General features: G+C 47.2%; 1 protein-coding gene across 1 annotated transcript in view; it reads left to right on the top strand.

The window, feature by feature from the left end:
- The window catches only part of hmgcll1 (3-hydroxymethyl-3-methylglutaryl-CoA lyase-like 1), a 177,830-nt gene extending 163,092 nt beyond the window's left edge, over nucleotides 1-14,738 (top strand). The window contains exons 8-9 of the mRNA XM_038800460.1: nucleotides 339-464; nucleotides 12,478-14,738. Of these exons, the coding sequence (XP_038656388.1) occupies nucleotides 339-464; nucleotides 12,478-12,579 (228 nt within the window). The 3' untranslated portion in view covers nucleotides 12,580-14,738. The remainder of the gene's footprint in view (nucleotides 1-338; nucleotides 465-12,477) is intronic.
- The last annotated feature ends 8,665 nt before the right edge of the window (nucleotides 14,739-23,403 follow it).

Here is a 23,403-nt window from a genome sequence, read left to right as displayed (position 1 = left end):
GTGATCTGCAAACCGCACACACCAATTCCAAGATGCATACAACTCTCAGCTAACAACCCCACCCACTAAGTTCCATCCATCCCCATCACGACGTAGCATGGGCTACACTCAAACTGACTTTCAGGTTAATTATCCCTCATTTATTATTACTTTCTTGGTCTGATGAAGTAAATTAACTTTACAACCTATCATGTTTTTCAAGTAATTTAGCTCTTTCTCTCAATATAAAATCATTTCCATGGGTTGTCCTTACTCTTACAAGGATGGCACACATAGTACGAGACGTAAAAAGTCAAAGTAACACAGTAACAGAGATTCAATTCTGCTCTTTTACACAGATGGGAATCAGTGTAGTGGATTGCTCTGTTGCTGGACTAGGTGGCTGCCCTTATGCTAACGGTGCTTCCGGAAACGTTTCAACAGAAGATGTTGTGTATATGCTGAGTGGCTTGGGTATTCGCACGGTGAGTACATTTTTAAATTAGCCCTGAATAGTATTTTTAATATGCTTCTCTTTGACTTCTTAAAGTATGTAAACAGTGCAAAATGTGTTTTTATAATGTTTTAAGGATGTGTATCTAAGAAGAGACAAAACTCTTGAATGATTCATGAGATACATCTTTCTGATCTTCTTCATGAGAAGACCAGTGTCTCTTGGTTTTACTGTCAGAATAAAGTGAATGGAGAGCTAGCATGCCAGTCAGAAAATATGTTAGATGTTGGGTACAATCAGTTTAAAGTCGATAAAAAAGACAAAAATATTACGGCCACGAAATTGGTCCATGCAACCAGAAGTGTGTCACATTGGATAAAATATGCAGCCTTTACCAAATAGACACATGACATATGCAGATCAGGGGCCCAATGACTGTTTGAGCGCCCCCCCCCCCCCCCCCACCCCCCCCCCCCCACCCCACACCTACCACTGCTGGATCAGGTTTTTCTGAGGCTGAAGAATTAATGACGTTAAAGATATCTTGACTGAATCTGGAACCAGGAGGATACGATCGCTGGCAACCCCTCTCCCCATGGCAGCTGGTTCCAAAGGCCATTTCTACTTTGTTCTTCGCCCGACCCTTGAGTTCCCTCCCCTGATCCAAGCTCTCCAGCATTCTTAGCTGGGACCCATATCTCTGACTGTCGTGACACTCAGGCCTGGCATCCATCTCTTCCTAGCTTCGGCCCCGACAAACAGCGACACAATCTCCTTCCCCAAATCACCTAACTCCCAGACTCAAATTTCTACATCATGTCCATTATAAACCCAGGGATTAAGGGCCCTACAGTCCAGACTCAGGGGAAACGTTCTGGGTTCCGGTAATTTAAAATGCAATTGTAATATAAGAATTAGTGTCCCAGACAGATGAGCTTTGATGAATGTTTTCTTTGTTTTCTTTTCCTATTAGAAACATGGATGGCATGTTGCTTCACCTTTAGCAGTGCCAAATTACAGACCACAGTGTCTTTTTCTCATCAAATCACGGGCGCGATTGAACAGCCTCGTTGCGCCCGACTCAGTGACGTGACAAGACCGTTCTCACGCGAGATTTGCGAAGCTCGGAACGCCTCGTGAGTTCTCATGAGATATCGCGAGATCTCGCAATCTGGATCTCGCCCTCACTGGGTGGGTCCAGATTCACATATTTAATTGAGCAGTTAGAGTCACTTACATGTATCTGTACTGGATTCTCCCAGTGCCCGGGAACGAATGCCTTTGCCTGGGAGATCGCGCCGTGGCATCGTTTATCACTGGTCCACGTAAACATGGACCAGGCATAATGGCAACTTGGGGTGGTCTCCCAGGTCACTGGAGGCCCCTGGGTGGTTGGGCTCTGGGTAGGGTGGTATCCTGGCACTCCTGTTGCCACCCAGGTACCTTGTCACCAACAGATTGGCACTGGCACCCTGGCACTGCCTGGGTGCCACAGCCAGAGTGCCAATTCCAAGGTGCCCAGGTGCCAGGTTGCACATGCCAGGGATCAGGCCTGGAGTGCCCTCCCTTGTGAGGTGGATCTTGAGGACCATCTAACAGGTAAGTTGAAGCTTTGGGGGTCCGTAGGCCGTGGTGAGGAGTCAAGAGATCAGAGCACCATTTAAGAATGGAACCCCAGTCTCTTCCTGCACTGACGTGCTGAGCTCAAATGAGGTATCTGCGCCTCGGCGAGGCGTTCCTCACTGGGGCAAAAAAAAACGCAGAATCCCGGTTAGCGCCGAGAAACACCCCACTATTCGCACCCTGAACCAAATTCTGTTTTCTGGGCTTTAAATTGCACCACTGTGTTTCCTTCCATTAAGGTGCCTGAAGACAGGCATTATACCTTTCACAGTGGCCTCATGGAATAACTATCATCAACATTAAGTGGTTACCATCATTGAGTAATTGTAAGTGGATCCTATCTCAATGTTACCGGCAAAAGCTGAGATACCATTTTAATTATGCTCTGACATGATGGCACTGTTGTTCAATGCCTCACTGCCTGTTTACTTTAAAATACTTGAACTTAAAATGATTGATACGCCTAGCTTCCATGTTCCAAGTTTGATTTAGACAGGTAAGTTTCCAATTTCTCTTTGCCAACAGGAAACCTCAACACCAGAAGTCGTAAAAATCTGGGCCAAGCAGTTCTTATGATTTTCTGACCATTGTCCCTTATCTTGGTTACTCTAGTTAATTTGCTACTCAGTTTTTCACTATGGCTAGAATGGAAACTGGCTGTCAGTAGCTAATTGCACTTTACCCATTATTTTTCTTCCTGAGTTCTTTGCCTGCAGACAAGCCCAACCCACAGCACCATGGCCTCTCCCACAGTTTGGGCAAAGAGACAAGCCCCAAATCTACCATAGCCAGAACTGTTATTGAACCTGGTGCTGGTCTGATCTACACTGGCTGCCCAGCCAACTGAGTCCCACGTAGTCACAGTTGCTGTGGCTACCTGCATTTTTACATGTTGTAGCTTGGAGCTATGGGTAGTGATAGTGGAGGCTCCAAGCTCTTTTCATCACATGGCCAGGAATCTCTCCAAATCTTACTGCCTATCATTGACACATAATGGAAAGATTTACAAGTTGATACTCAACCTGTTGGCTGCGTTATGAACATATCTTGCTTGGCCATCAAGTCCTGGCCAAGCTCTCGGGAAGAGAGCATTTGGCTCAGTGACAGAAATATGACCCACCGCACCACAAGACCTCACCTTTACCTATTGCAAATCGAGAAACAAATAGAATAATCATTTCACTAAATTTTGTTTTATTTTGTACTCCCGAGATCAAGAAGTAAATGTAACACAAAATAGGCTTCCTGGAAATATATTAGCGACATTCATATCTGCATTGTCAAATTAAGTCTTAATTCTAATTATTGTAACTTGTTATCTATCTCCCATTTACGTCCAGAGCTGGAAGTGGATTTGAATAAGAGCAGTTGGGTATCCAGATGGCGCCCAACTTGACGCAGGATTGTATTCAACCACAATCTGCGACCTCATGGACCGGCATATCCCCCACTCTACCATTACCACCATACCAGGGGGGTCAACCCTGGTTCAATGAAGAGTGCAGGAGAGCATGTCAGGAGCAACATCACTGAAAAATGAGGTGTCAACCTGGTGAAGCTACAACACAGGACTACTTGTGTGCCAAACAGCATAAACAGCAAGTAATAGACAGAGCTGAGATTCCACAAACACGCATCAGATCTAAGCCCTGTAATCCTGCCACATCAGCCGTGAATGGTGGTGGACAATTAAACAACTCACCGGAGGAGGAGGTTCCACAAATATCCTCAATGATGGAGGAGCCCAGCACAAATGTGCAAAAGACATGACTGAGGCATTCATCTTCAATCAGAAGCGCCGAGTGGATGATCCATCTCGGTCTCCTCCAGAGGTCCCCAGCATCACAGGTGTCAATCTTCAACCAATAGATGATAGCAAGAATTGGCTGAAAGCACTGGATACTAAAAAGGCTATGAGCCCTGACAATATCCCAGAATAGTACTGTAGACTTGTGCTCCAGAACTTGCCGCACTCCTTGCCAAGCTGTTCCAGTACAGCTACAACACCGGCATCTACCTGGCAATGTGCAAGATTCCACAGGTGCATCCTATATACAAGAAACAGGACAAATCCAACCCAGCCAATTACCACCCATGTGGCATCAAGGAGCCACAAACAAAACTGGAGTCAATGGGAATTAGGGGGAAAACTCTCCACTGGTTGAGTACCTGGCACAACCTGGCACAAAGGAAGATGGTTGTGGTGGTTGGAGGTCAATCATCTCAGCTCCAGGAATCACTGCAGGAGTTCCTCAGGGGAGTGTCCTAGGCCCAGCCATCTTCAGGTGCTTCGTCAATGACCTTCTTAGTCAGAAGTGGCGACGTTCGCAGATCATAGAATCATAGAATCTGTGGCACGGAGACAGACCCTTTGGCCCAAACTGGTCCGTGCCACTCAAAAGGCCCACCTAAGCTAACCCCATTTGCCTGCATTTGGCCCATATCTTCAGCTCCATTTCTAACTCCTCAGATACTGAAGCAGTCCATGTCCAAGAGAACATAGAACATTACAGCGCAGGACAGGCCCTTCGGCCCTCGATGTTGCGCCGACCTGTGAAACACCTCAAGTCCATCTACACTATTCCCTTATCGTCCATATGCCTATCCAATGACCATTTAAATGCGTTTAGTGCTGGTGAGTCCACTACTGTTGCAGGCAGGGCATTCCACACCCTTACCACTCTCTGAGTAAAGAACTTATCTCTGACATCTGTCCTATATCTATATCCCCTCAATTTAAAGCTATGTCCCCTCGTGCTGGACATCACCATCCGAGGAAAAAGGCTCTCAATGTCCACCCTATCTAATCCTCTGATCATCTGATCAAGGCTTTTTATAGGTATATCAGGAACAAAAGAATGACTAGAGTAAGATTATGGCCAATCAAGGATAGTAGTGGAAAGTTGTGTGTGGAATCAGAGGAGATAGGGGAAGCGTTAAATGGATATTTTTCGTCAGTGTTTACACTGGTGAAAGACAATGTTGTCGAGGAGAATACTCAGGTTCAGTCGACCAGGCTAGATGGAATTGAGGTTCAAAAGGAGGAGGTGTTAGCAATTTTGGAAAATGTCAAAATAGATACGTCCCCTGGGCCAGATGGGATTTATCCTAGGATTCTCTGGGAAGCCAGGGAGGAGATTGCAGAGCCTTTGTCCTTGATCTTTATGTCGTCTTTGTCGACAGGAATAGTGCCGGAAGACTGGAGGATAGCAAATGTTGTCCCCTTGTTCAAGAAGGGGAGTAAAGACAACCCTGGTAATTATAGATCTGTTAGCCTTACTTCGGTTGTGGGTAAAATGTTGGAAAAGGTTATAAGAGATAGGGTTTATAATCATCTTGAAAAGAACAAGTTGATTAGCGATAGTCAACATGGTTTTGTGAAGGGTAGGTCATGCCTCACAAACCTTATTGAGTTTTTTGAGAAGGTGACCAAACAGGTGGATCAGGGTAAAGCAGTTGCTGTGGTGTATATGGATTTCAGTAAGGCGTTTGATAAGGTTCCCCACGGTAGGCTATTGCAGAAAATAAGGAAGTATGGGATTGAAGGTGATTTAGCGGTTTGGATCAGTAATTGGCTAGCTGAAAGAAGACAGAGGGTGATGGTTGATGGCAAATGTCCATCCTGGAGTTGAGTTAATAGTGGTGCACCGCAAGGATCTGTTTTGGGGCCACTGCTGTTTGTCATTTTTACAAATGACCTGGAAGAGGGTGTAGAAGGATGGGTTAGTAAATTTGAAGATGACACGAAGGTCGGTGGAGTTGTGGATAGTGCTGAAGGATGTTATAGGATACAGAGGGACATAGATAAGCTGCAGAGCTGAGCTGAGAGGTGGCAGATGGAGTTTAATGCGGAAAAGTGTGAGGTGGTTCACTTTGGAAGGTGTAACAGGAATGCAGAGTACTGGGCTAATGGCAAGGTTCTTGGTAGTGTAGATGAACAGAGAGATCTTGGCATCCAGGTACATAAATCCCTGAAAGTTGCCACCCAGGTTAATAGGGCTGTTAAGAAGGCATATGGTATGCTAGCCTTTATCAGTAGGGGGATTGAGTTTCGGAGCCACAAGGTCATGCTGCAGCTGTACATAACTCTGGTGCGGCCGCACCTGGAGTACTGCGTGCAGTTTTGGTCACCACATTATAGGAAGGATGTGGAAGCTTTGGAAAGGGTTCAGAGGAGATTTACTAGGATGTTGCCTGGTATGGAGGGAAGGTCTTACGAGGAAAGGCTCAGGGACTTGAGGTTGTTTTCGTTAGAGAGGAGAAGGCTGAGAGATGACTTAATAGAGACATATAAGATAGTCAGAGGGTTAGATAGGGTGGACAGTGAGAGTCTTTTTCCTTGGATGGTGATGACCAACATGAGGGGACATAGCTTTAAATTGAGGGGTGGTAGATATAGGACAGATGTCAGAGGCAGTTTCTTTACTCAGAGAGTAGTAGGGGTGTGGAACGCCCTGCCTGCAACAGTAGTAGACTCGCCAACTTTAAGGGCATTTAAGTGGTCACTGGATAGACATATGGATGAAAATGGAATAGTGTAGGTCAATAGGCTTCAGATGGTTTCACAGGTCGGCGCAACATCGAGGGCCGAAGGGCCTGTACTGCGCTGTAATGCTCTATGTTCTAATGTTCTATGTTCTATCTTGTATGCCTCAATTAAGTCACCTCTTAACCTTCTTCTCTCTAACGAAAACAGCCTCAAGTCCTTCAGCCTTTCCTCGAAAGATCTTCCCTCCATACCAGGCAACATCCTTGTAAATCTCCTCTGTACCCTTTCCAATGCTTCCACATCCTTCCTATAATGCGGCGACTAGAACTGCACTCAATACTTCAAATGCAGCCACACCAGAGTTTTGTACAACTGCAACATGACCTCATGGCTCCGAAACTCAATTCCTCTACCAATAAAAGCTAACACACCGTACGCCTTCTTAACAACCCTCTCAACCTGGGTGGCAATTTTCAGGAATCTATGGACATGGACACCGATATCCCTCTGCTCGTCCACACTACCAAGAATCTTACCATTAGCCCAGTACTCTCTCTTCCTGTTATTCCTTCCAGAATGAATCACCTTACACTTTTCTGCATTAAACTCCATTTGTCACCTGTCAGCCCAGCTCTGCAGCTTATCTGTGTCCCTCTGTAACTTGTAACATCCTTCTGCACTGTCCACAACTCCACCGACTTTAGTGTCATCTGCAAATTTACTCATCCATCCTTCTACACCCTCCTCCAGTTCATTTATAAAATGACAAACAGCAGCGGCCACAAAACAGATCCTTGTGGTGCACCACTATTAACTGGACACCAGTCTGAACATTTCCCATCAACCACCACTCTTTGACTTCTAACAGCTAGCCAATTCCTGATCCAAACTGCTAAATCACCCTGAAACCCATGCCTCTGTATTTTCTTCAATAGCCTACCGTGGGGAACCTTATCAAACGCTTTACTGAAATCCATATACACCACATCAACTGCTTTACCCTCATCCACCTGTTTGGTCACCTTCTCGAAGAACTCAATGAGGTTTGTGAGGCACGACCTACCCTTCACAAAACCATGTTGACTATCTCTAATCAAATTATTCCTTTCCAGATGACTATACATCCTGGGCGAAATTCTCCCCCCCCCCCCCCACGACGGGTGGGAGAATAGCGGGAGGGCCTTCCCAACTTTTTTGACGCCCTCCCGCTATTCTCCCCCCCCCCCCCGCCGAAATCCCGACCCGAATCGCTGCCGCCGTTTTTTTACGGCCGGCAGCGATTCTCAGCTGTTAGAAGGGCCGAAGTCCCAGCCCTTTACGACCTTTTTACGAACGGCAAACACACCTGGTCCTGCCGTTCGTAAAAACGTCGTGACAAACTCGCAAAAAATATCCATGGCACCGATTGGCACGGCAGTACCACGGCCGTGCCAAGGGTGCCATGGGCCCGCGATCGGTGGGCACAGATCGCGGGCAGCGGGCCCGATGCCCGCGCACTATTTGTCCTTCCGCCGCCCCGCAGTATCAATACGCGGGGCGACTGAGGGGCAACCCGGCCCGCGCATGCGCGGGATTCGCGCAAAAATGCGATGACGTCACCCGCGCATGCGCGGGTGGAGTCTTCCCACCTGCGCATGCGCGGCTGACGTCATATGACGCGTCAGCCGGCGCTAACTCCGGCAAGCGGGCTTAACGATTTTCGTTAAGCCCGACTTGTCGGAGCCTCCGACGTCGGGCTGCTAGCCCCGACGGGGGACCAGAATCGGTCCCCCGTCGGGAAGGGGCGCGCTGCCGTAAAACCCGCCCGGGTTTTACGGCAGTTTTACGATTTCTCCCGTTTTGGGAGAATTTCGCCCCCTATCTCTTATAAAGCTTTCCAAGACTTTTCCCACTATAGAAGTAAGGCTCACTGGTCTATAGTTACCGGGTTTATCTGTACTCCCCTTTTTGAACAAAGGGACAACATATGCTATCCTCCATTCTTCTGGCACTATTCCTGTAGACAAAGATGACTTAAAGATCAAAGCCAAAGGCTCAGCAATCACCTCCCTAGCTTCCCAGAGAATCCTAGGATAAATCCCATCCGGCCAAGGGGACTTATCTATTTTCACACTTTCCAGAATCGCTAACGCCTCCTCCTTATGAACCTCAAGCCCTTCTAGTCCCATAGCCTGTATCTCAGTATTCTCCTCGACAACTTTGTCTTGTTCCTGTGTGAATAAAGACGAAAAATACTCATTTAGTACCTCTCCTATCTCCTCGGACTCCACGCACAACTTCCCACTACTGTCCTTGACTGGCCCTACTCTTACCCTAGTCATTCTTTTATTCCTGACACATCTATAGAAAGCTTTAGTGTTATCCTTGATCCTACCTGCCAAAGACTTCTCATGTCCTCGCCTGGCTCTTCTTAGCTCTCTCTTTAGAGCCTTCCTAGCTAACTTGTAACTCTCAAGCGCCCTAACTGAACCATCACGTCTCATCTTTACATAAGGCTTCTTCTTCCTCGTGACAAGTGTTTCAACTGCTGTAGTAAACCATGGTTCCCTCGCTCGACCACTTCCTCCCTGCCTAACAGGTACATACTTATCAAGGACACGCAGTAGCTGGTCCTTGAACATGCTCCACATTTCCATTGTGCCCATCCCTTGCAATTTTCCTCTCCAGCCGATGCATCCTAAGTCTTGCCTCATCGCATCATAATTGCCTTTCCCCCAGATATGACTCTTGCCTTGCGGTATATACCTATCCTTTTCCATCGCTAAAGTAAACCTAACCGAGTTGTGGTCACTATCACCAAAGTGCTCACCTACCTCTAAATTTGACACCTGTCCAGGTTCATTACCCAGTACCAAATCCAATACGGCCTCGCCTCTCGTTGGCCTATCTACATACTGCATCAGGAAAACCTCCTGCACACATTGGACAAAAAAGGACCCATCTAAAGTACTCAAACTATAGTGTTTCCAGTCAATATTTGGAAAGTTAAAGTCCCCCATAACAACTACCCTGTTGCTTTCGCTCCTATCCAGAATCATCTTTGCAATCCTTTCCTGGAACTTTTCGGAGGCTTATAGAAAACGCCTAATAGGGTGACCTCTCCTTTCCTGTTTCTTAACTCAGCCCATACTACCTCAATATGCGAGTCCTCATCAAATGTCCTCTCAGCCACTGTAATACTATCTTTGACTAACAATGCCACCCCTCCCCCTCTCTTACCACCTTCCCTGAGCTTACTGAAATATCTAAACCCCGGCACCTGCAACAACCATTCCTCGCCCTGCTCTATCCATGTCTCCGAAATGGCCACAACATCGAAGTCCCAGGTACCAACCCATGCCACAAGCACACCCACCTTATTCCGGATGCTCCTGGCATTGAAGTAGACGCACTTTAAACCACCTTCCTTCCTGCCGGTACACTCCTGCAACTTTGAAACCTTACTCATGACCTCACTACTCTCAACTTCTTGTGTACTGGAGCTACAATTCAGATTCCCAATCCCCTGCTGAACTAGTTTAAACCTTCCCGAAGAGCATTAGTAAACCTCCTCCCCAGGATATTAGTACCCCTCTGGTCCAGGTGTAGACCATCCCATTTGTAGAGGTCCCACCTACCCCAGAATGAGCCCCAATTGTCCAGGATTCTGAAACCCTCCCTCCTGCACTATCCCTGCATCCACGTGTTCAACTGCTCTCTCTCCCTACTCCTCGACTCGTTAGCACGTGGCACGGGTAATAGCCCAGAGACAATAACCAAATGCAGACCTGGACAATATCCAGGCTTGGGCTGACAAGTGGCAAGTTACATTCCCGCTACAAACGTTCCATCGCAATGACCATCTCCTACAAGAGAGAATCTAACCATCGCGCCTTGACATTCAATGGCATTACCATTGATGAATCCCCCACAATCAACATCCTGTGGTTACCATTGATTAGAAACTGAACTGGATTAGCCATATTAATACTGTGGCTACCAAAGCAGATCAAAGGCTAGGAACCCTATGGTGAGTAACTCACCTCCTGACCCCGCAAATCCTGTCCACCATCTACAAGGCACAAGTCAGGAGTGAAATTGAATATTCTCCACATGCCTGGATGAGTGCAGCTCCAACAACATTCAAGAAGCTCAACACCATCCAGGACAAAACAGCCCACTTGATTGCTCCCCCTTCTGGGCCCTACCAGCTTCACCTACTTCATCAATGACCTTCCTGGCATCATCTGGTCAGAAGCGCAGATACCCGCTGATGATTGCACAATGTTCAGCACCAGTTATGACTCCTCAGATATTGAAGCTGTCACTGTCCAAATGCAGCAACACCTCAACAATATCCAAGCTTGTGCTGACAAGTGACTAGTAATATTCACATCATACAAGTGCAAGGCAATGATCATCCCCAAACAGAGAGAATCTAACTATTAATTGACATTTCCCTTGCTGAATCTACCACTATCAACATCCTAGGCGTTAGTTGAACTGGACTAGCCATATAAAGACTGTGGCAGTAAGAGGTCAGAGGTTAAGTATCCTGCAGCAAGTAACTCGCCTCCTGACTCCCCAAAGCCTGACCACCACCTACAAGGCACATGTCAGGAGTGTAATGGAATATTCTTCGCCTGCCTGGATGATGAATGCAGCTCCAACAACACTCAAGGGGCTTGACACCATCCAGAACAAAGCAGTCTGCTTGATTATCACTCTATCTACAAACATAAACTCCCCACCACCGATGCACAGCGGCAGCGTGTATACCAACTTCAAGATACGGTGCAGGAATTCACCAAGGCTTCTTAGACAGCACCTTCCAAACCCATGGCTACTACCATCGAGAAAGGCTAGCTAAGCTAGCAGACACATGGGAATACCATCACCTGGAAGTTTCCCACCAAGCCTTACACCATCCTGATTTGGAAATATATCACCTTCACTGTTGCTGGGTCAAAATCTGGAATTCCCTGACTAATAGCATTGTGGATGTACCAACACCACATGGAAGCAGCAATTCAAGAAGATGGCTCCCAATCACCTCTATGTCCAGCCAGCGATGTCCACATCACTTGAATGAATGAAAAAAAGTGCTCCCCAACTTTTCCAAATCTATCCATATAACTAAAGTTCCTCATTTCTGGAACCATTCCCAGAAGTCATTTCTGGGCACTGCACTTTAGGAAGGATTGAAAGGGTTTAGAGAGCATGTTGAAAATATTTATAAGAATGGTTCTGATGAGGAGGGACTACAGTTAAATGGATATATTGGAGAATTTGGGTTGTTGTTCTTAGAGAAGAGACATTCGCGGGGGGATTTGCAGAGGTGTTCAAAACCATTTTGGTTGGGCAGTATGTAGATGGAGTAGATAACAAGAAACTGTTCCCATTGACAGAATGGTCAAAAACCAGAGAACACCGATTTAAAAAGGTGACAAGAGGGAAAACCTTTGAACGCTACGAGTGATTAGGGCCTGGAATATACTGTCTGAGAATGTGATCAAGACACATTCAATTGTGGTTTTCAGACAGGAATTGGAAAAGCACCCAAAAAAAGAATTCCAGGACTACCGGGAAAATGGTGAGGGAGTGGGACTATCAAAGCTGTTCTGGCAGAGAACTGGACATGATGGGCTGAATGGTCTCCTTTTGTGCTGTAACCATTCACTGATTCTATGTTGTTTCTTTGTCGGTTTCACTATCAGTCACTATAGTTAGGGAAATAGTTTGGGATAATGTCCAATTCAAGGTTGTAAACATCAAATGCTAATCTGCATTGATACATTGAGAAAAGAACCCTTTATGTTACTATTTTGTTACAGTTTAGTTTCTATGTTAATGTTTGTATCAATGTTCAGGTAAATACTACTAGGAGAAAATTTGTTAAAGTTTATTGTTAGTGCCACTTTATAAAGATGTTTTCTTTCTTTATTGACTCAAGGGAATAGACTTAAGCAAGTTAATGGAAGCTGGTCACTATATCTGCAAAGCACTGGACAGGAAGACCAACTCCAAAGTAGCCCAGGCCTGTTACAAGCCATGATATGGAGCTCAACAGACATTCCATGCTGCAAGTACTTAAGCCATAATATTTACTGTGATTGCTGAACTCAACTTTGCACTGGAGCACTTGAAATAATGTTATGTGCCATGGTAAGATACCTCATGTTCTGTATTTTGTGTGATCAGTCTGATGAAACATGGATGAATGAACCACACACTTGGTGCCAGCAGTCGAACATTTATTGTAATAGGTCATTCTACTGCCAGCATAGCTCAGAAAACAGTGATGGATCAATGATAGAGTGGGAACTATAAGTAATAGAGCCTGAAAATGTTGTCTTCAATGCCACAATTACTCCTCCACAGGACTAACAATACCATACCAGCCATCCATTTACCCACCAGCTCCCTATAGATAAACACACTGCACGCACAACTCTCTCACTATCTTCATGGTTAGAGTTTTAACAATTATGCAGTATGCCCAAACCCACAGAGGTTTGACAAAAACAAATTTAGTGACAGAATGAGCACCAGGTAGCAGATTTTGGCTTTGATGATGTTAAACCTTGAGCACATTTTGGTCAGTTTCATGCCTGGTGTGGGGACTCAGTTCAGAGAATCGGAGAGCTGGGTTTGATCACATGTATGCCTCTTATTTTGTGTGAAGGCCTAAGAATGATCGTGTCAGAATTTTCTCATCTGTTCAAACCACTGTTGACTTCACGGTTTGAGATCATTCTTTTTATGCATTTTATTTCGGCCTCCGGAAGTTTCCTGGCTTTTGCAAGCCTCTGTACCTGTATCAAGCATCTGAACAGTTTGAACGTTTAGAATCCACAATGAAAGGGGTGCTCCTAAGAGCAAATCTCCAGTGTAGAGACGAGTAGCCAGCTTGGGAATACAATCTCCCTTGCTTTGGATTCCTTAGGTCAACATTAGCAAGAAATCTTTTTATTTTAATTGCATCTAAAGTTTAAGAGGCTGACCTTGATTTCCAGTTAGTTACCGACTGCTTGACTGCCTCCAGTGTACATTGCTCTATATGGCTACCACCACATTCAATCTCTATAGCAAGGGTTTATTTCAGGTATTTATGGGAGCTCTGTGTGATACAAGGCCGAGTGCAACATTGCTATTTACAGCATTGCCACAGGCTTGTCAAGGTGGCTGATGCACCTTTGACGTTACGGCAGCACTGGAGTGAGGCGGGACCATTCGCTGTTGGTTTTCAGGGTTGCTTTCTGAGTTCTATCGGATATTTTCCACCAGGGAGGGCTTTTAGTATTTCAACATCCACACTTTTTACGGCAGCGTACAGGGGAGCCTATATGTTGATGGCCAATATACTGGAAATTGTAACAAACCTTTAATACTTTGAATTTCAGCCCTCTTTGTCCTCTTCAAAGAAGAAACTCTCACCTCAAGTTCTCAGCTGTTTGAAAATGTTTCATGGTCTTGCCCTGGCTTAGGTCGTGACCTCCTCTATCCCATAAGCCCCACCCCCACCATATCTGTGCTTCTGTTCTGACTTCTTGGACGTCCCCAATTTTAATTACTCCACCACTGTGGCGATTACTTCAGCTGTCAAGGTCCTAAGCTCTGGAAATCCTTCCTTAAAACTCCGTGCCTCTCTACCTCTTTCCTCTTTTCAGACACTCTTCAAAACTTGCCTCTTTGTGCCATTGTCCTAATATCTTATTTGGCTTGTTATAAAATGTGTTTTATAATTTCCCTGCTAAGTGCCTTTGGAAGTTTTACTCTATTAAAGGTACTATATAAATACAAGTTGTTGTTGTAAAGTTGACAAGCTCGTCTCCTGCTGTTCATGCCTGTGAGCTTTGTGGTTCTTCAAGATTGTTCAGAGGGTGGCGGGTGGGCAGACTCTTAAAGAAACATTTTTCCTGCCTGGACAGATTACAAAGGACTTGGTCCATTCCAAATCCTGCATCACAAATAGTTATACCCTTCATAGTGGCGGTTCGTTGGTCCCGTGGTATGATTCTCGCTTTCAGTCTTGGTGTTTCAATCTAGGAGCTTGTGAGAGGTCCCGAGTTCAAATCCTGGATGAGCCCTTTAATGATGGGCGGCAAGGTGGCACAGTGGTTAACACTACTGCCTCACAGCGCCAGGGACCTGAGTTCAATTCCAGCCTTGGGTGAGTGGAGTTTGCCTTTTCTCCCCGTGTCTGCGTGGGTTTCCTCCGGGTGCTCTGGTTTCCACCTGCAGTCCAAAGACGTACAGCTAAGGTGGATTGGCCATGTTAAATAGCCCCTTAGTGCCCAAATGATGTGTAAGTTAGGTTAAGAGGTTATTGAGATAGGGTGGGGGAACAGGCATGGGGGGAGTGCTCTTTCGGAGGGTTGGTGCAGACTTGATGGGCCGAGTGGCCTCCTTCTGCACTGTAGTGATTCTATGATTCTATATCTTCACCAGACACCTATCGGTTAAGCACTCAAGTGCTGATTTGACAGAATTTTGACTTTGTGGGCCTTGGCTCTGTCAGTGGTTGACCAACATGGAGAAGAGCATTACAATGGCCAGCGCCCAGAGGACTCCTTAGTGACTGCTTCAAGGACATTGTCACTGAAATTGCCTCTTTTGTATGGCACTTTTAACCTTCTTCCCCTATATTTTCATAAAGAGGCCTTCCTTCAATATACCACCCACCCTGCAACATGACAACACAATTAGTCCCCTACTTTTCCTCTGCAGGAACAAACTGATCATTACCAGTTGAACAAATAGGTCCTTTCCTAATCCTTTCCTAAACACCACAAATAACAAAGTGCCAATTCAGACCACATGCTATCTTGATTCAACAAATTCCAAAGTGTAAACACACCAGTATCATCACAATGCTTCACTGGTTGTCTGAATATGTCCTTCTTTCACCAATTCTGCTCCTCCTCCTCAGTACATCCTGAGAGCCAGGATCTGCAGGGGTGTTTGATTGCTCATACTCCACAAAAGTTTCACAATTTGGCCCTCAGTTTACGCAGTGTGGGTAGCATGACCAGCGTGCAATGTCGGAAGAAGACCAATGACCTCCACTGAGCTGCAAGGGTAAGTTACCACCTCTCTCCTGGTATCAGTTCAGCCTGTCGCCCCTCAAGATTCCCAACCCTCCCCCCACAACTCACTGGCTGACACCTCACACCCTCCCTACATCTGATCTTCGTGCTTGTTCCTCAGAACCCCCTGGCACCCACCAGCACAACCCCTTCATGTCCAGGTGCGGTGCCCACACATGCCACCTGCAATAGACCCATCTGATCCATGAAGCATGGCTCGCACAGCCCTCTCTTTGTCACCACAGGAGAAGACAGACCATAATAAGCAGAAAAAGGCCATGATGGGGGGCTGAATACCAGAGATCTGAGTCCTCATCCCAGCTGATACTCCATCCCATGGGGACCCCAGGGCCCTACGGGCACTATCAGGGAGGAGGAAGCACTGGGGGCCAACCCGGGGCCTCCCAGCAAGGAGATGACGGTGGTCTCCTCTTCTTCCAAATCCTCCCCTCCTGTCAGAGGCACATCTCAAGGGCGGCAGGCAGAACAGGGTGGCAGTGCGATGCCTGTGAGGCTGGTATATTGGCCAGGGCCCTCCAGCTCCAGCTCCTCAAGAGGGCATCCGTCAAGGGCATCAAAGGCCACAGGGCATGAAAAGCAGCAGTCTGCACCCTGCGGACACACCTAGACATGGTAGTAGTCCGCATAAGATCAATAAGATAGGGAAGCACTGACGGGGAGGGGGGGGGGGGGGGCGGGAGGAGGTGTTGTCACTATCTGTAGCTAGGGGGAATGGAAATGTCAAATGTTCACAATTAAAACATTTTACACCTTGTTGTGTTCTGTGATATAACCGTTACAATGATGTGCACAGAACATACAGTTGTTTCACTATAAAGATGATTTATTAACAAACACGTGGAAAAGATGATTAATGAACTATATACAGACGATGGCTACCAAATTAATTCCGTGAATTCTCCTGGAGCTACTCCAAGTGTGACTATCTCCTTGTATGACTTACTAACAACTGGCAGGTATCTGGACTCAGGTGATAGATCTATATCGCCACCAGCAGGTTGGAGGTCACATTGCTAACTAAAGACAACTGTGCACAGTCATATCACCACACACGTGATACATGTGAAGCCTCTGTCACGTTAATCTTCATAGCGACCCTGCCTGCGACCCCATCCACTGTTGACCTCCGCTTCTCTCACCCCCTACTCCCCCAGGCACAGTGTCCAAAATCAAACGTTACTGATGCAGACCCATTCAGAGGATGAGTGTGAGTTCGCTGTCAGCAGACTTTGGCATTAACTGAGCAGCATCAGAGCTTACCACACAGCGAGTGATCATCACTCTTGTGCCTTGTACAATGACCCACTGACAGTGCCGGTATAGGCCCATCATCCTGGAGTGATGTTACTCAGACTCTGCAAGGAACAGGGGGGTCGGGGGCGGAGATGGGAGTAGTGGTGGGAGGGTTGGGGAATCGGTGGGGGAGAGGAAGGAGGGGAATGGGGGGAGGAAGGAGAGGAATGGGGGGAAGGAGGGGAAAGGGTGCGAGGAAGGCGGGAAATGGGGGGGAGGGAGGGAGAGGAGAGATGACCTGGCAAAGAAAACCTCATCCTCTGAGAATCCCTGGTCCTCTGGGCATGCCGGACCCTCGCTGTCCTCCATCCTCTGGCTCTTCCATCGGGTCCTCCCCGGTCTCGTCCTCCTTCCCTTCCTGGTCTGCTTCCTCCTCCTCAGGTGAGGCACAGCAGACCACCACAAAGCAGGAGGCCCTCTAGGGGTTGTTGTGCAGTGCACCACCAGAGCGGTCCAGGCATTGGATCCACATTTTCAGCAGCCTGATGTACCGCTCGATGACACCCCAGGTGGCAACATGGACCTCATTATATTGGATCTCCACCTCAGTCTCCAGCCTCTGCACTGGCGTATAAGCCAGGACCACAGCTGATACCCCTTACCCCTCAGGAGTCAATTCATCATCCTGGGGTGATCCTCAAAACACCGGGGATCTCCGAGTGTCCCAGATGTAGCTGTCATCTACACTTCCTAGGAAGCATGCAGACACGTGCATGATCTGGAGACGTGCATGATCCAGAGTGGAACCCCTTCCAGTTAATGAAAGGCACTCCCTGATGTCCTGGTGCGTACAAGGCGACATGCAATTACTACCAATTACTGCTTGAACCTGGGGCATCCAGATGACGGCAGAGAACCCTGCAGACCGGACATTTTGGTGAGCATGGTTAAAGGTCAAAGTTAATGCGTTCTGATACTTGGGCATATAGAGCATCTGTGACCTCATGGATGCACGTGGGCTGTAGTCTGGGAAGTCCCCGCTCGAGCCCTGGAATGAACAGGGACCTTCATAGCCACCATGGGGGTCCTCCTCCTCCAAGAGGGCATGACACAGGTGCCACACTGTCTCTTTGTTGAGACAGAGTCTCCTGCAACACATGCTGTCCATCTGCTCCTCGAAAGACCAATGATGCCTGTACACTTTGGGGTATTTCTGGCGCCCCCACCCCTCTGGGTTCCTCCTCGATCAGATGGGCGGCTGGGTCTTCAGGGTATGCGCGTCCTGCACATGGGGTACCGCCTCCAACCTGCTTCAAGGAACCTGCAGCTTCCTTCTGTGGCGTCTGGCCACCTGGGCTGCCACCAGCACCGCGAGGGCATCCTCTGTGGGTCCGACACCACCATCCATTTTTGTATCGGTGAGGAATTGGAGAAGGAGGGAGACTGAGATTCAGTGAGAGCCTCCACCCCGGGACCCTCAAATCCCCCGAGCCTCCCCCACCCTTACTGTTCCCATCTTCTCTCAGAGTGTCACCCAGTGAGCCAGGTGTGCTGGAGATCCTCACTCTGCCACATCACCCCCCAAGGCCACATCAGGAGACCCTAGACACCAGACCCCTGCCGGGAACATTAGGCAGGCCATGCTCAGGGTGCCTTCCCCTGATCGACACACCAACCCTTTGGTCGTGAGGTTGTCCCCAGTGCTGAAGCCCAGCTCTTGAGTGTTTGATTGTTGGCTGCACGGTAGCATAGTGGTTAGCACAAATGCTTCACAGCTCCAGGGTCCCAGGTTCAATTCCCAGCTTGGGTCACTGTCTGTGCGGAGTCTGCACGTTCTCCTCATGTGCACGTGGTTTCCTCCGGGTGCTCCGGTTTCCACCCACAGTCCTAAGATGTGCAGGTTAGGTGGATTGGCCATGCTAAATTGCCCTTAGTATTCACAATTGCCCATAGTGTGGGGTTGGGTTACTGGGTTATGGGGATAGGTTGGAGATGCGGGCCTAGGTACGGTGCTCTTTCCAAGAGCCTCGATGGGCCGCATGGCTTCCTTCTGTACTGAAATTCTATATAAATTTTTTTTATATCTATGGTGCCGATGCTTCTTGAGGTCAGGCAAACTGTTCAGACTTCAAAGTTTGATTGAATTAGCCATGCAATAATCATCATTTGAGACATGGGAATCCACTTGAGAATATTTTGTTTTTTAAATGGTCAGCAGTAATAAAGATTTGAAAATCAACTACATAACAGTCCACATATTATACTAACCATTAAACAACAAGGAAACATCACCATTCCATATTGGTGCCAATACAAAGTTATATTGGCTCATTTTCACAAAAAATACCACACAGTATCACCTCACGCAGGTTCCTCAACAGAAATGGAGGATAAGCATGAGAATGTATTATCATGTCCCGAACTTTATCGTAGAAATGATCTGTCCATCAATATGTTACTTGTTCCACGTATCAGCGCCATTCTCCATCCAGGAGCTGCAGCTGTGCAGGCCCGCCCACACGGCCCAATCTCACCCGAACCAAATCCTGGCATCCACATATTCCACTGGCTCTTAAGGTGCAGTTGAACATCCTTGACTGACTCCCAGCGTGTTTAACCCACAGTGACGTACCAGTTACATGCAGCACTCACCACACACTGCAAAAACATTTCTTCAGTGGCATCATCAAGTGTACAATTTGGATCAGTGTCGTGCACCAAGTCCCGCAGCATCTGCTTGCCTCAAACCGGATTGCCTTCTAGACTCATATATCCCCCTAAGCCCAGTGTTCCAGGCCCCAGGAACCTTCAAAAAAATTGTCCCTCTTTCTGGCTACAGAAAAGGAAGGAAACAGAAACAGCAGCTTCCAGGCATTTGCAGCCACCAGCAGGAGCAAGCAACAAACACAACATGTAGCTGTCAAGTGCTCTCATAAATACAAAGGCCAGATCCTTCAGCCTTCGACTGTGAAGCTAGAGGCTTCTCACAGTCAAAGGGAGTTAAAGTGACATTCAGAACCAAGAACAAGGCACTGTCTTGGAAGTATTTGGTAGGACAGACAGGCAGCAGCTGTGGATGCTCCTGTTATGGGTGTCCACAATATTTAAAAATGACTTGAAGGCCTCACAGACAAAAAGCCCCTCACCGCACTCCTGGCCCAGGGCTGACCCCTGATCTGGAACATTTCAGACCCTGACCAAGCCCAAGCACCATTAGGAGCGTATTCCCCCATTGAGCTGCGTGCTGGAAAATGGAAATGGCTATTCACTTCCTCAGTTCCTCTCAGCAGCCATTGTGCCAACTTTACATTTTTAAAAAGGATTACTAAACAACGTCCCCGTGATTTCTTGCTGGAAAGCCAGTTGATTCACGGGAGGCCATTACATTCGACTTCAATCTCGCGAATGGATGGAAAAAATGCAAATTGGGGTTAATGATAAGCTCGTCATATTTTGGCGCGATTCGGAACTCGTCATAGGCAGCGGGCCGATTAGATGGCAAACTGATTCGCAACTGATGCGACTCTCGATTTTGGACTTTCCCACTATATAACTGGAGTGCCCAGATCCACACAGGGTGCAATGCGGTGGTTAAACCGTGCCCAGGGGAGGGACTAATGCAACTGAAACTGAAAATATATCAACAGCAGCTTAAAACTAAAATTCCAACACCCTCCAATTCCATTACTGGATACTCAGGCTGGTTTGTTAACCAGCATTCTGCTGACTAAATCTGTCCCAAAGACTTACCTTGATTGCAAGCTACCAACACCAAGCATATTACTTTGGAGCCAAAGCCCCACCTACATTTGCTCAAGAAGTATAGCCTCCAATTGACAAGTATAAGTTTCAACTCTTAGGAGGCAACTGGAGGCACTGGTGTTACCTTGAATTCTGGAATTAGTTTCTGATCACTGTAAAGGGTGAGGGAAATAGCAATCGCACACGCGCGGTCGACGCGCGCCAGCCAAGAACCATTGAGAGAGGCCCCCGCGGCGATTCTCCACCGACAACTGGACGAGTTCCCGCCGGCGTGGTTCACTCCCGAGTTCCATCCGACGGAAGCCCGGAGTGGCGGCAATGGACCCAGGCCATGCTCGCCCTGGTGGAAGGCGGGGGATCCATCACGGGGGGTGGGGGTAGGGCACGCTCTCCCTGGTGGAGGGCGGAGGATCAATCACCAGGGGGGGCCTCCAGGACGGCCAGGCTTGCGATCAGTGGCCACTGATCATCGGGCGCGCAAGACCTGAGGGGGGTCGATATTGTCGGGGCCGGCTCGCTGTGTGGGTCCGCCATGTTGCGCGGGGTGGCCGCCATTGGCAGCCGGAGCTGAGTGGACTACTCCAAGGCCCTGCTGGCCCCCTTCAAAACGGATAATCACTTTGGACTTTCTCCAGGAAAGTCCAGAGTGATTTGAGTCCGTTTTCTCGTGGGCGTGGGGACATAGCCCAATTATCAGAGAATTCCGCCCATGATCTTTAATTTGGAGTATTAGAGCTATCACCTGAAAGGCAGACAAAATAGCTGATGGCTAATGCAAGTGGCATAATAGTTCAATTCAAATAAAATCACGCGTCTGTAAATAAGCAAAAGAAGATTTGCCAAGCCTCTTTATTTAAAGATAGTGCCCTAAATATGAATTGCCTATTTTACTGTCACAGTCTTGTCATTCACCCCACTCTCAGGGTATTGTTCCAACACAGCTGCCAAGTGTTGAATGTGCTTCTTACATTTTTGGATTAATTTTCACCTTCTTGACTGGAACAGTTCCTGTCAGAATTATGTCATTTGGGTTAGAACCTTTATATGTGCATATACAGGCCTTAAAAAATTGCGCTTTAACTCATTTGGTGTGAAAGCTTTAGACTTTACAGATTTCCTCTGATGTAAAAGTTATGTTAAATGTTTAAAACTATTGTGGTTGAGTGACATTGGACATGTGATGTAATGTATGCTTTCTAATAAAGACATCAACTTCTTTCAGCTGCCTCTTTGGGTTGTGACTATTATTTGTAACATATTTATCACAGTGAGGTACTGACTAACATAATGAGCTGATGGAAATTACTTTTGAATTTGTTAAAATCATTGTGAGACCTTGTAAAAACAATTGAGGGCAAAGTGCTGACATTCCACATTTTCAAAACATTCTTTTACCCATTTTATTGAAACAGTGAACGAGAGCAAGCCCATAAGAGAGAAACAAAAATGAATGCCTGTGTGACTGAATGATGCGCAATGAAACCTGTGTGAACGGACACTCCCAAAAACTAGGCGCAGAACCAGAACCCAAAATAACGGTTTGAATCCATCCTGTAGGCAATTTCACTGCTTTGGAATGTGACCTTGTTGATCCAGACTCCATTAGATCGCACTCGATCCCATGCAGACCCATTAGGGGTACGACACAGTCTCTCTCGGCAACAATTTGCCTTGGATCGGGTGAAGTGCACTGCATGCCCTTAGTGACAAATGTGCCCTCTGTAATCCGCAGGTCCACCTCGAGCTCCTGACTTCACAAGCCCAATTGCCTCCTGTTCATTGTCTTGGCTAACTCTGTTCGATTGGGATAACCAGCAGAAGAATGACACCCCTCCTTCTGCCTGGGCCTTGCCACAGACATTTTGTGCTTGTTTCTCCTGGAAAGACAAAAGAGAGTGAGATAAAGAACTGTTGTCTTCTGTAGCCAGTGCCGTCTGCTCCTATCCATTCGGAGCTATATGCTGACAGGTGCTCAGAAGCACTATGGCTCTGAGCCAGCCTGAGGGTTGAGTAAGTGTCCTGGACACACACTTCTCCTATATTCAGGAGCAGCAGTTCTCCTCAGGTGAAATGTGTGTGCAAGGCCTGAGACCTGTCAAGGGTTGAGGTTTGCACTCACATTCCCAGAACGTACTAGATCATTGAACCTTTCACAATACCAAATACAGGTTCCTCTTATTTCAGTTCTGCCACTAATAGTGGCAGCAATTTGAACCCAGGCCTCTTTTGGTTTGGCTGATAGTCACTCGCTGCCACCCTTTGTGAAGAGGACCTCCCTCCCGTCCCTCATGGTCTCCAATGTTAGGCCCATGATTACCTCAAAGGAAAGAGAGGCAGTACTGTCCCTGATGCCAAATCTCTGGCTCTCCAGCGACATGTAGCTTCTTCTTGGTACTGTGGAAGACTTGATTCCGAAACAAATTACTCACTCGGTTACAGCAGGAAACTCCCAGAAGGACAGTGGAAACGCTTTAGGGATGTCCTCAAAGCAAGAGGTCAAACATTCCCGTTGACTCATGGGAGTCTCTGGGGGGGGAATCTTCCCAGAATTTGGCAAAGTGTCAGGCACTTACAGAAAAATAGCGTTGAACTGGAAAGTTCCACAGGCCAGTTTTCTCACTGAATCTTGAGCCTCTTTGCCAAAACAAAGTGAGCGGATGAGGTTCACGTCGTCACTCTGGAGGGACGGGGCCAGGAATCAGCTCCGCACAGATTAGGGCACCATCTATAAAGGGCTCGCTGACCAGTGCTGCAATTCATAGGGTTTACCTCTA

Source organism: Scyliorhinus canicula, chromosome 6 (assembly GCF_902713615.1).
Source record: "Scyliorhinus canicula chromosome 6, sScyCan1.1, whole genome shotgun sequence".
Lineage (NCBI taxonomy): Eukaryota > Metazoa > Chordata > Chondrichthyes > Carcharhiniformes > Scyliorhinidae > Scyliorhinus > Scyliorhinus canicula.
Note: the sequence above shows the minus strand (reverse complement) of the source record. Positions and strands in the feature narration are given on the sequence as shown.